The following is a 12415-nucleotide window of genomic DNA, read 5'->3' as shown; positions in this document are numbered from 1 at the left end:
ACAAAGATTCTAGCTTGTTTTACTACTTGTACTATTCCAGTTTGAAGAGGTCTAAATCTATTCTGAATCTTTTTATGAACTAAGACACTTATTACTTGTTTATTATTGTACTCAAAAAAATTCTGTATGCATCGTAAAACTCTTTAGTATTTCTTAATCTTCTTCTATGAATGGTGTGTACAACCTCATTCCATGTAACATTTAATTCTGATAAAATGAATTATTTTAAATATTACGTAAGTTAATAAAGTGTTTAAAATCTGAAGCAATCTTAGTTGAAAGGAAATGATCTTAAATATTTAGTATTGAGTTAGTTATTCTGCACTCTTGTCAAGCAAAACTATAACCTCTGCATGGATTGAATTGAATTGACTTTATTACTTACATCCTTCATATACGTGAGGAATAAAAATCTTTACATTACATCTCCATCTAAATAATCAATTTATAGTAATTTATATTAGTATGTACAACAGGACAGTCAATATAACAGAAAGGCAGTTGTATCAATATAAATTAATCAATCTGATGGCCTGATGGAAGAAGCTGTTCTGGAGCCTGTTGGTCCTGGCTTTTATGCTGCGGTACCATTTCCTGGATGGTAGCAGCTGGAATAGTTTGTGGTTGGGGTGACTTCGGTCACCAATGATCCTTTGGGCCCTTTTTGCACACCTGTCTTTGTAAATGTCCTGAATAGTGGGAAGCTCACATATACAGATGGGCTGGGCTGTCCGCACCACTCTCTGCAGAATCCTGCAATTGAGGGAAGTACAGTTCCCATACTAGGCAGTGTTGCAGCCAGTCAGGATGCCCTCAATTGTGCCCCTATAGAAAGTTCTTAAGATTTGGGGGCCCACACCAAACTTGTTCAACCATTTGAGGTGAAAAAGGTGCTGTTGTGCTTTTTGCACCACACAGCTGGTGTGTACAGACCACATGAGATCCTTGGTGATGGTTATGCTGAGGAACCTAAGGCTGTTCACCCTCTCAACCCCAGATCCACTGATATCAATAGGGGTTAGCTGTCTCCATTCCTCCTGTAGGCCACAATCAGCTCCTTTGTTTTTGTGACATTGAGAGAGAGGTTGTTTTCTTGACACCACTGTGTCAGGGTAATGACTTCTCTGTAGGTTGAGATTAATTGAGATTAGGCCAATCCATGTAGCATCATCAGCAAATTTTGCATCTGTAGGGGCTCTAAGCTATGTGCATTTCCAAAAAAATGTAGTTCTGCAACAGTAACCATACTTCAAAGTTCTTGGCTATAAAGCAACCCAAGGCTGAATTTAAAAACTGCTATGGAATTACACAAATTTTCCTGTATTCCATATGTTTCTTGTTGCCTTCCTATCTTTATTTGCTGAATGTGAGAGTCATGTAGATACATTTGAGGAAAAGGTTAAGAAAGAATGCTGAAAATTGAGGAAGTTGCATTAGTTCTTAGATTATAAAATAGTTACTGATGAGAATGAGAGGTGTTGCATTTAAGATCCTGAGTATGAGCTGAGGTAAGTCAGTAGATGTGGAAAAAGCTGCAAGCTCAATACTCTTCAATAGCAGAGGGCTTTTCATCCAGCGATAAAGAAGCCTTGAGCTTGGATTCTCCTATCTGCTTAAGTCAATGAAACATTTATTGACCTAAAAATATTACATTGAACCTATTTCTGTTTGCTGCTGGAAAATATGACCTCAAGATGATCATTGCAAAGATAACTTAAATGAACCATTGCTTGCCTTCCTGCCATTTCATATATTATCCTTCCAAACACCTTCCTGTGTTTTTCTTCAAACTAGGTGTTTATGTAGCTGAGAGGAAATGCTAACTGCATCAGATTTGCTGCATCTGTACTCTCTAGCATTTGACACTCCTACTCATTCAGTGACACATGTCCAACACTTGCGCTCAGCTTTCCCGTATTGCCTATTGTGTTGTATATATTTTGAGCTGTTTATGTGCAACAAACTCTGAGAAACGCATGGATGTTGTGAAGAAGGTGGTCAGAAGTGAAAGCAAGCCTTTCCCTTTGGAAATGATATAGTCGTCCCACCAGGTGGAGCCATTGAATTCTCGGCACTTCAATACATTTTAACGACATCGATGGTGTAATCAAAAAGCGAAATGCAGACCATTAAATCTGGAGGAGCCAGTCAGAGGAGAATTTTGCTGTGGGTGTAAATAAAATAAGTACAGGCTTCCCCTGCCATCCGAAGGTAGAGCATTCCTGTGAAACCATTTGTGAGCCAAAATGTCGTAAAGCGAAGAAGCAATTGCCATTTATTTATAAGGAAAAAATTTTGAGCGTTCCCAGACCCAAAAAATGACCTACCAAATCATACCAAATACCTAAAATAGCACTAACATATAGTAAAAACAGGAATGATATGATAAATATACACCCTATATAAAATAGAAATATTGTATGTACGGTGTAGTTTCACATCAAAATCGAGAAGACAGTGAGCTGAAATCGAGTTGGAGCATAAAAAATTGGCACGTACATGCCTACGCACATACAGGCATGCGCACACAACTGTCTGCACAAGGCTTCACAGTCATGGTAGTCTTTCTCGGAGTGAACACACGTATAAAGCAGGCATCATTTTTTCATAAAAGTGAAAATTCTCTTTGGTTAGCAAAAACAGATACTAATGTAAATCTTTCGTAACAGCGAGCTGTCCAAAAAAATGGGGGACAGCTGTATGCATTTTAATAAATATAAATACATATAAGTACAATCTTTGAACACAGTACCCTGTCATATTTGGAAGTCTTTGTTTAAGATCCTTTATGTTATATCCATAAATGTGAAATATGAAAGAATTTTTAACCATTATCTGCAATGTCTGTATATAAAAAAAGAGTATTTGGAATCAGACAATCACTATCGTGACAGCTCAACTTGCCAATGTGAGTGAAGTTAAGTAGCTGTTGGAGATGACTAAGTTCAGTCATTCAGCTGGAATTCTTTGGCAGTTACTGAGCTTAATGGTAGGTGACAACTAGGTGGGCTGGCAGAGAGTGCATGAATGCACTGTTGGAGACAGCATTGTAGAGGCTCTTGCATCCATAATAAAACAGAAATGAACAGGAACATGAGAAGTTTAAAAAAGGCATTCATAACAGTACTGTACTATAATTGTACAAAAATAGTGTTCTTGATCCACTGCAACACACATAACTTGAGGAACTCAGCAGGTTAGGCAGCATCTGTGGAAAGAGAAGCTGTCAGTAGTCACAGGTCTGTGACTCTTCATCCAAATACTAAAGGGTTGGAGTTGGAATGAGGGTCAGAGACCTGAAACATCGACTGTTCCACTTTCGGCAGATGCTACCTGTTGTCCTCAATTCTTTCAGCATTTTCTGCTTTTTGTTATAAATATTTTTTTGGTTTATAAATGTCCTAAACCTCTATGAATCATTGGTTAAGAATTTACCTGTCCTGCGTCTGCATTTTAGGAAGGATATCATGAATTTTAGAGGATGGAATGGAAAGTTATTAGGTTAGTGTGAACAATGAGAGTCTTCCGCAACCTGGGAAGTCTGGAGAAGTTGGATTGTTACTGTGGTAAGAAGACTAAGGAGACTTAATACGAGGATCCTGATGAAAGGTTTTGGCTCGAAACACTATTTACTCTTTTCCATAGATGCTGCCTAGCCTGATGAACTCCTCCAGCACACTGTGATGCTAAACCATGAACATCTTTGATTATGAAAATAGTTTTCTCCCCTTCAGAGGAACTGAATTTGCTGCAGATTTGAAGGAATGACTAAAGAATCAGGAGGTGATGACAAAACTCTTTTATGAAGGATGCCACAATGATGCTGATTGCAGTGCCCAAAAGACTAGGTGAAACAGATTTAATAACAATATTCAAGAAGGGCCTGAGTAAATATTTGATGGACATCTGAAGGAAGAAAATAAGAGGAGGGATTAATTGGATTTATTCATCAAGTGGTAACCTGGACACATTGAACTGATTGGGCACATTGTAATGAATGGTGTCTTTCTAAATTCTAACAACTTCAATCCATTACAGAGAGTTCCACACACAAACTACAAATATATAGAGGGATTTAAAAAGACAGAAGTATTTAAAATGGATATGTAGCCAGGTCATCTTTAAGCTGTAAGGACCCTCATTTACAGTCAATAAGAAAACTAAAATAAAAGATTCCAATATCTGCATGCTTAGTAGTTCTCATAACAATCCTGTCTCTTGATCTATGCTCTGTCTTGTTTGCAAGTTGCAGTTGATTTAAAAACTCCTGTGCCTGATCTTTGTCTCCTTCCTATTTCAAAGAGCCGATCACTACTATTGGGAATACAGCACAAGATTTCCATAGCACACAGCTCAGAGTTTGGCACTGCTTGTAAAATGACGGAATTGGAATTGTGATCTGAAGTTGGTGAGATGTCTCGGCGGAAATGTCAACTGTTTATTCATTTCCGTGGATGCTGCCTGACCTGCTGAGTCCCTCCAGCATTTTCTGTGTGTTGCATTAGGTTTTCCTGCTGTCAGTACAAAAGGAAAAGAGAAAAGATAACTTGGATGCCAATTAGTCAGTGGTGTCTGTCTCCTTGTTTCCATGCACTTGATGAAGGTATTGATGGAATAAGCTACAAATGCATGTCAGCAGAACCTATATTCAATTTCAAGGAGTTTACTGGAGGGTTCAGCACAAACTTCATAAGATGTTGCACAAAGCTTAGAGCATGCCTTTTCCAACATGGAAGTGGTTGCAAATGTTCCTCATGTGGATTCTACTTTGTGACACAGAGCACTTGGTATATGCGCACATGCGCAAACACACACACACACACACTGTCTTGTCATTCTGCTGTTGTGACAGTGAATGTACACACTTCACTGTCCTCCCCACCCCCACACCCCATAACATTCTTATAATGAGTTGGCTTTATGGTGCCTTTCCTGCTATACACGGTGCAATATTCCATTTCTTCAGTAATGGGCATGCGTAAGTGTCTGCATGTTTTTTATATATTGTATTTAGGGAAGATACTTCTGTTTATTTTGTAATATGATTGTAATTGTATTGGAGTGCATCATATTCTAATTTGTATGTAATCTTAAGTTAACTTTATGGGTAATTAAAATTGGTATGTCCTGGTGCCTAAAAAAAAATGGGGAGGTTCACTCTTGGAGCAGGAAGAGAGAGAGAGAGAGAGAGAGAGAGAGAGAGAGAGAGAGAGAGAGACTGAGCTACCAGGAGTTCCCACTGGACTTGGTATGTAGCTATAATTATGTTTTCTGGTAGATAACTTATTATAAATATTGGCCTTTTTCTTTTCACTAATTCTTGCAAACTTGACGGAATACACACCCTTGCACAAAAGTGCTAAGTAACTCCAGCCGTTCTTTTCTTTGGGTTGAAACCCACAGATCATAACATACTAGCGCAGTAGGTGAATAATGTTATAGGTTCCTCAGTAGAATGAGCAGCATTCACCTTGTATCTGAATCTCAGGCTGCAGCTTTAGTGATTCCAAAGTTTTGACTGAAGTTTACGGTTTTGCAGACACCTACAAGATGTGTTGCTGAATACACTTCCATAAGACCCTCAGATATAGGAGTAGTATTAGGCCATTTGGTCTTTTGAGTCTGCTCTGTCATTCAATTATGGTTGATTTATTTCCCCTCTCAACCCCATTTTCTTGCCTTCTCCCTGTAACCTGTGATGCCCTTACTAATTGGGAACCATTATTCTCCACTTTAAATACGCCCAGTGAATTGGCATCCACAGCTCTCTGTGGAAATGTTTTCCATGGGTTCACTGGCATGAAGCTAAAGAAATTCCTTCTCATCTCTGATCTAAAGGGACATCCTTCTATTCTGAGGTTGTGCCCTCTGGTCAAAGACTCTCTTACTATAGGAAACACTTTCATGACCACTCCATCTAGGCCTTTCAACATTCAGTAGGTCTCAATAAGATCCCCCCCCCCCCCCACTCCTCATCTTCTAAACACCATTAAGTACAAACCCAGAACCATCTAACATTCATCATATGTTAACACTTACATTTTTGGGATTATTCTTGTGAACCTCCTGTATCTCCAATGCCAGCACATCCATTCTTAGAAAACAGAACCAAAACTCATCACAGTACTCCAAGTGGCTGCCTGTAAGGAGACTAATCTCAAAGTCGTATAATGTATATATACTTCGATAATGAAGTGCAGTCTGACCAATGCGCTATAAAGCCCAAATGTTATTCTTTGCTTTTATATTTCTAGTCCTTTTGAAATTAATGCTAATATTGCATTTTCCATCCTTACTAGTAACTCAACTTGAAAGCTAACTTTTAGGGAATCCTGCATTAGGACTCCCAAGTCACTTTGCAACTCCAGTTTTCTTCTGTTTAGAAAATAGTCTACAACTCCTCTCTACTGTATTCCATCTGCCACTTCTTTGTCCATTTTCTTAATCTGTCCAAGTCTTTCTTCTAACTCTCTGCTTTCTCAATACTACTACCCATCCAGCTTACTTGCAGACCTGGCCACAAAGCCATCAATTCTGCAATCCAGATCATTGACATACAATATGAAACAAAAATGTTCCTACACTATCTCTCGTGGAAAAGAATTGGTCATCGGCAGCCAACCAGAAAAGGCCTCCTTTATTCCCTTCGTCAGTCAACCAATCTTCAGTCCATGTGTGGCATCTTTTAAAAGGCCTTCTGAAAAGCCATATAAACACCATTCACTGACTCTGTTTTGTCCATCCTGCCCATTATATTCTCAAAGAATACCAAAAGATATTCCAGGCAAGATTTCACCTCAAGGAACCCATGCTGACTTCGGCCATGTCACCAAGTACCCCAAAACCTCATGCTTAATGATTGACTCTGACATCTTGCCATTTCACTCCCTTCTTAATGAGTGTAGTGATTTTGCAATTTTTCAGTCCTCTCGACCCATTTCAGAATCTAGTAATTCTTGAAAGAGCACTTGTCAACCACGGTTAGTTCATTCTTCATTTAGAATACTTCTTTACTCTATCCCACTCTCACTCTGTCAACTCTAATAATGGCTGCTATCTTAAACCTCCCTTCTTTTTACTGGCAAAAGTGAAACATGTGCATTGATACTTCCTTGTTTCAATGATTCCAACTCTTGCACAGAACTCGCTATCACTACTGCAAACTGAAACTCGTGTACAAGACTTACTCAGACTGTATCCTTCTGAATCCTAATGTAGAAAGAAAAGGCATCCACCCCTAGGACCTAGCCTCTGCCTGATAGGACCCAATCTTCCTGCCAACCCATGCCAAATGATGAGAGCTGCTTATGTTAAATAAGCCTCACATTGGCTGTTTTATTCAGTTATTAAAATTAGAGTCTCAAATATTTCTCTTTTTTGTGGTATGCTTAATTTCTTCATACCCCTAATTTATATTTGGCAAAAGGGATGGGATAGAATGGGGGGCAGGGCTTGGCTTTTTAATGCAGAAAACTGCTTTGACTACTAAGTAAAATTAAAATTATGCAGCTGCTGAAAATCTGAATGAAAAATGACAAATTCTCTGCATGCACAATATGTAGAGGATACAGTTTTCAGGTACTTGGAAGTAGGTACAGAGGAGATGTCGGTTAAGTTTTTTGTGCAGAGAGTGGTGAGTGTGTGGAATGGGCTGCCGGTGATGCTGGTGGAGGCAGAAGTGATAGGGTCTTTTAAGAGGCTCCTGGATAGGTACATGGAGCTCAGAAAAATAGAGGGCTATGGGTAAGTCTAGGTAATTTTTAAAGTAAGTACTTGTTCGGCACAGCGTTTTAGGCCGAAGGGCCTGTAGTGTGCGGTAGGTTTTCTATGTTAGGCAGCATTGATGGAGAGAGTAGCAGTCAACATTTCAGGAAGAAGGTCCTTTCTCAGATAATTTTAAAATATTAATTGTTAATTGGGCACGTCACTCATTAGTTCTGTTTTCGTGTTTACCCCCTCACATCTCACTTCTCCACACACTTTTTTTAACCTTGTGAAAGTCTATATTCAAAGGATGGGGAAAACCTTGCCTTTACACCCCTCTGTCCTCCTTAGCGTTTTGTTGAGTGGATGCATAATACAAAAATGTAAAAGCAATAATCATCAATTTTATCGTAGAAGGAACTCGCTTTATTGCTAAATTCAGCAGAACTTTGAAAGTCTGTGGAAACTACAGTCTTCTACAGTTTTCACTAATATGCTGCAATTTGCTACTTTGAGAAGTCTTTTGCCATAGATGGAGCTAATAGTAGGGGTTTCTCCAGCCAGTGCATTTGGTGGCGTTTCTGCCTTGTAGCTCTGATGACTTGGGTTCAGTGCTGACCTCTAGTGCTCTCTGGTGTTCGCATGTTCTCCCTGTGATAGTGCAAGTTTCTTCAACATCAGAGGTGTGCAGATTGGAAGTTTAATTGGTCAATGTGAACTGCCCCCCAAGGTGTAGATGAGTGTTAAAATCTAGTGGAGTGGATGGGAGAATAAAATAGTATTAGTGTTGATGGGTGATGCAGACTCAGTGAGTTAAAGGGTCTACTTTAGTTCTATAGCACACAATGACCATGATACTGCAGCTTTCCTATAAGGACCAGATGTTGTAGGCTAACTTAACTTCCATGTTTCATGTATTCTTACTTTTCTTCTGTTGCTCTGGGCCATTTGTTTCTCTTTTCTTTTTGTAAAGGTTTTATCTGCGATGATCAGTGCGTGCAGAACCTCATGCAGGCCGCAGGTGGGAGTGATAAATAACTGTTACTGAAGGGCAAGGGCTGCCTGAAGTACACTCTGAGGACTTGGTAGCATAAACGTTGAATCAAATAAGAAGCCAGTATCAGAAATGTAAGGTAGATTTCATTTTAGTGCAGCTAGTCAAAGTGAAGATTTTAAAATCAGAATGTTGGGAATATGAAGAATTTAGACTGAGTGCAAGAATGTGGGAATTACTTCTCCTAAAAATAATCTTTCAAGTAAGCTGCAGAAGTTATAAAATTATAAGTTATAAAATTATAAAATAAAAGTTATAAAATTACTACTTGCCATGAGCCTCCATAGTAATCCAGGATATTTTCAAGGAGGGGTGCCTCAGAAAGGCAGCATCCATCAATAAGGACCTCCACCACCCAGGACAAGCCTTGTTCCCATTGCTACCATTGGTAGGAGGTACATTCTCAACGATTCAGGAAAAGCTTGTTCCCCTCTGCCATCCAATTTCTGAATGGACATTCAACCCATGAACTCTAACTCATAACTTTTTAATTATTTTTGCACTATTTATTTAACTATTTAATATATGTTTACTGTAATTCACCTTTTTTCTATATTTTACCATGTATTGCATTGCAGTGCTGCTGCAAAGTATAACCAATTTCATGACACATGTTGGTGATATTAAACCTGAATCTGATTCTCTCTGTTTACTATGGAGGAGTAAATGAGTGATAATTTTAAAGTTCTGCTTCACGAATATAATCTGAAGTGCTGGATCGCTCATTGATACTGTCCATTTTATTTTTCCCAATAGGATGTGACTACTATAGAAAGAATGTCAAGTTGTCCAGATGAGATGTAAGTACAGAATAATGTTTTATAATTTGAAGGAGTATAATATATAAAAGTATTAGAATATTGAAGATAAATAATTTAATTCTAATGATCTGATAATTACATTTTCAGCACTGTGTTACCTACTTTGAATTATATTTTTGTGCGTGCTGATTTTGAAGTGAATAAATGAATGGTCTAATCATTAAAATTAAACAACTTTAACATTACCAGGTGCATTTAGCTTTCTATGTACGGAACCAGCTTCTAATTAAGCAGGAACACAGTACATCAACAATATAGAATGCACACTGCAATAATTTATGAAAAGTAAGATTAAAGGGCTCAGTTTTCAGTGATGTTCAATGTAGGTCTGTTCCTAAGTGAATTAAATGCTACTTTGACTTGCTTTCCTGCACTGTTTACAAGCCCAATACAACTGCTACAGAGAACTGTGGATGCCAAGTCAGTGGGTATATTTAAAACAGAGTTCGGTAGGTTCTTGTAGTACAGACATCAAAGGTCATGGTGAGAAAGCAGGAAAATGGGAAAATAAATCAGCTATGAGCAAATTGTGGAGCAGGCGCAATAGGGTAAATGGCCTAACTTTGTTCTTATGTTTATGGTCTTAAAAGCCACCATTTTTAAACATGCAACTGTAAGTACTGCATTTTAAAGTATTTTTTAAAAATAAAAGTGCATTGAATTCAACCTATTTGGTAAAATGTTGGGATTTAATTTTAAATAGGTAAAGGAGTCATGATGAGCTGGTGGCACTATACTGGTCAAACTATTGTTCTAAACTGACTGCAGAACTCAGTGGGAATGCTGCCTCTTACTAACATTGTTATCTGTAGATTGAAGCCCAGAAAGCCTTGGCAGCAAACATTCTCAGAAGTGTTTGGCACTCGCTGGAAGATCCTGTGGTTCATTCCATTCAGGCAGAGGCAACCGCTGCGAGTCTCCTACAATCATGCCAATCACGTTTAATAGATGGAAACTGCAAAGACGAGTCCTCCTGTGTCGAAGTACTTAACAACCTTTCAGTGATACTCCCATCTTCACCTTCTGTTTATTTTCCTAGCAACAGTAATATCTTCCAAGTAACAAAATCTTTTCTTTATTAATGGCTGCTGTAGGTTTAATTTCAAGGTCAGTTTAGAGTAACGGATACAACCCTTTGAAAATGCAATGACGGTCTTGGAAATATTACAAAATGTAGGCATTTTGATGGGAATAATAATGGGACTATTCCAGCCAAAGTTGGCTTAATCTGCATCAGAAAGTTAATGAGACGACCGCTTTGGTCAAAACATAACAGTGACTACCTTCATTTTCTTCTGGAATTTTCTTTAAATAAACATATTAAAATGTTTTGGTTTGTGAAAGCATTAGCAGTATTGTAACGTCTGATTCATACTCATATTTGATTAATTCTGATTTTGCATCCTGAAAATTCTTTTGCATAAAGTATTTCAAAACCACGCGTTGCTCAACTTATATCAGTCACTACATCAAAATAAAATACATTTTAAGGTTAATGCAAAGAAATAAGTTTTAAATTAACTGGGTGCTTTCTGAAAAAAGCAGTTATGGTTTTAAAATGTTTAAAAATGTGTTGTTTCATGGGTTTTTTCAATGTTTTGTACAATTTCTGCACTTCATTTGTACCAATATTTTGTATCAAACATGTTGAACTTGTTATCTATTATTTATTACTACTGAGGGTTGCAAGATCATTAGTACAACTGGGGGAAAAAGTGACAATTTAAAAATTCTCATTTATCGAGGATCATGGAACTTTAGATGTGGGAATTATGTAATATGACCAATCCTGTGGGAAGCGGTTGACAAGGTAGCAATTCAACATGAAACATTTTATCAAGTGCCTATAATTTGATGACTTATTAGGCTTGTCCAAAACTGTTCAGGAACCAAAGATATCATTTGGGGACAAGTGTAGATAATAAGTTAAAATTTTTAGTAAAGCCTGCAGTAAATTGTTGCAGTAACTTTATTGTATCCAAATGATTAGCCAATAGATTAATCTTGATATTTCTTGAGTAATCGTGTGCTTTTAAAAATTGTGAAAATTGTGGTTTATCTTTGACTATGGAATGTCATAAAATGGAGTAAATGGTCTTTGCAATGTTTTGCGACTGCAGAGGTAAATTCTTGCATGAAACTAAAGTACTGATACTGGCTATATCAGTGGTGTTAAATGAATATTATGTTAGACAGCAGGTCAGGATTATTGTGAGAAATTTGCTTTGCCATATACATGTACAACGTTCACCTCGTAAATTTTATGTTTAATGTGGGATTGTGTTTGATTAAATATTTCACAAGAACATGTTTTTCTTTAGTTTTCTTCCTCCTGAGAAGGTGCTATTTCAGTTTGGAGAGGAAGCACTGTATTCACAAAACCGCACCCCGTGTTCTCTTGTTTGTCTCATGCTTGTCTGTTGCTGTCAGGACCAAAGGTAATTGATTTTCCTCACCCCGTTTTGTTCAGTGGCACATACACCAGTTCCAATTACCAGCTGCCCATTCTGATCCATCACACACTTAGCTGTGAACTGACTGGTGTCAGTGCTTCTGTGAGTGTTTTAAAATATACTCACCTGAGCCATCCAAGTCATTTGCTTTGCCAAGAAACCCATAGAAACAGTGCCTTAATCAGTGATACAATTGCACCCCTTTACAAAATTAGCACCTCATTGCAAAACTGAATTACATTTTTCATGCTGATTTTTCTAAGTCATTTAAAATGGCATTTCCAGAATTATAAGAATAATTATTTTTGGCTTTGTTGAGAGCTGATCTTGCCTGAAAGATTCTCTTTGATCTGTTACCTTTAACATTAATATAAACAATGTCC

General features: G+C 37.8%; 1 protein-coding gene across 5 annotated transcripts in view; it reads left to right on the top strand.

Moving 5' to 3' along the window:
• The window catches only part of zdhhc21 (zinc finger DHHC-type palmitoyltransferase 21), a 58017-nt gene extending 46132 nt beyond the window's left edge, over window positions 1-11885 (top strand). For 4 of the 5 annotated variants that reach the window (XM_059974682.1, XM_059974680.1, XM_059974683.1 and 1 more), the window contains 2 exons: window positions 9515-9558; window positions 10392-11885. In XM_059974682.1, coding sequence (XP_059830665.1) covers window positions 9515-9558; window positions 10392-10524 — 177 coding nt within the window. In that variant the 3' untranslated portion in view covers window positions 10525-11885. Of the gene's footprint in view, window positions 1-9514; window positions 9559-10282 lie in introns of all 5 variants that reach the window. The other variant, XM_059974684.1, reaches the window with a different exon arrangement.
• The last annotated feature ends 530 nt before the right edge of the window (window positions 11886-12415 follow it).

The sequence above is a fragment of the Hypanus sabinus genome, chromosome 7 (genome assembly GCF_030144855.1).
Source record: "Hypanus sabinus isolate sHypSab1 chromosome 7, sHypSab1.hap1, whole genome shotgun sequence".
Lineage (NCBI taxonomy): Eukaryota > Metazoa > Chordata > Chondrichthyes > Myliobatiformes > Dasyatidae > Hypanus > Hypanus sabinus.
This window is presented reverse-complemented; position numbering and strand designations above follow the sequence as displayed.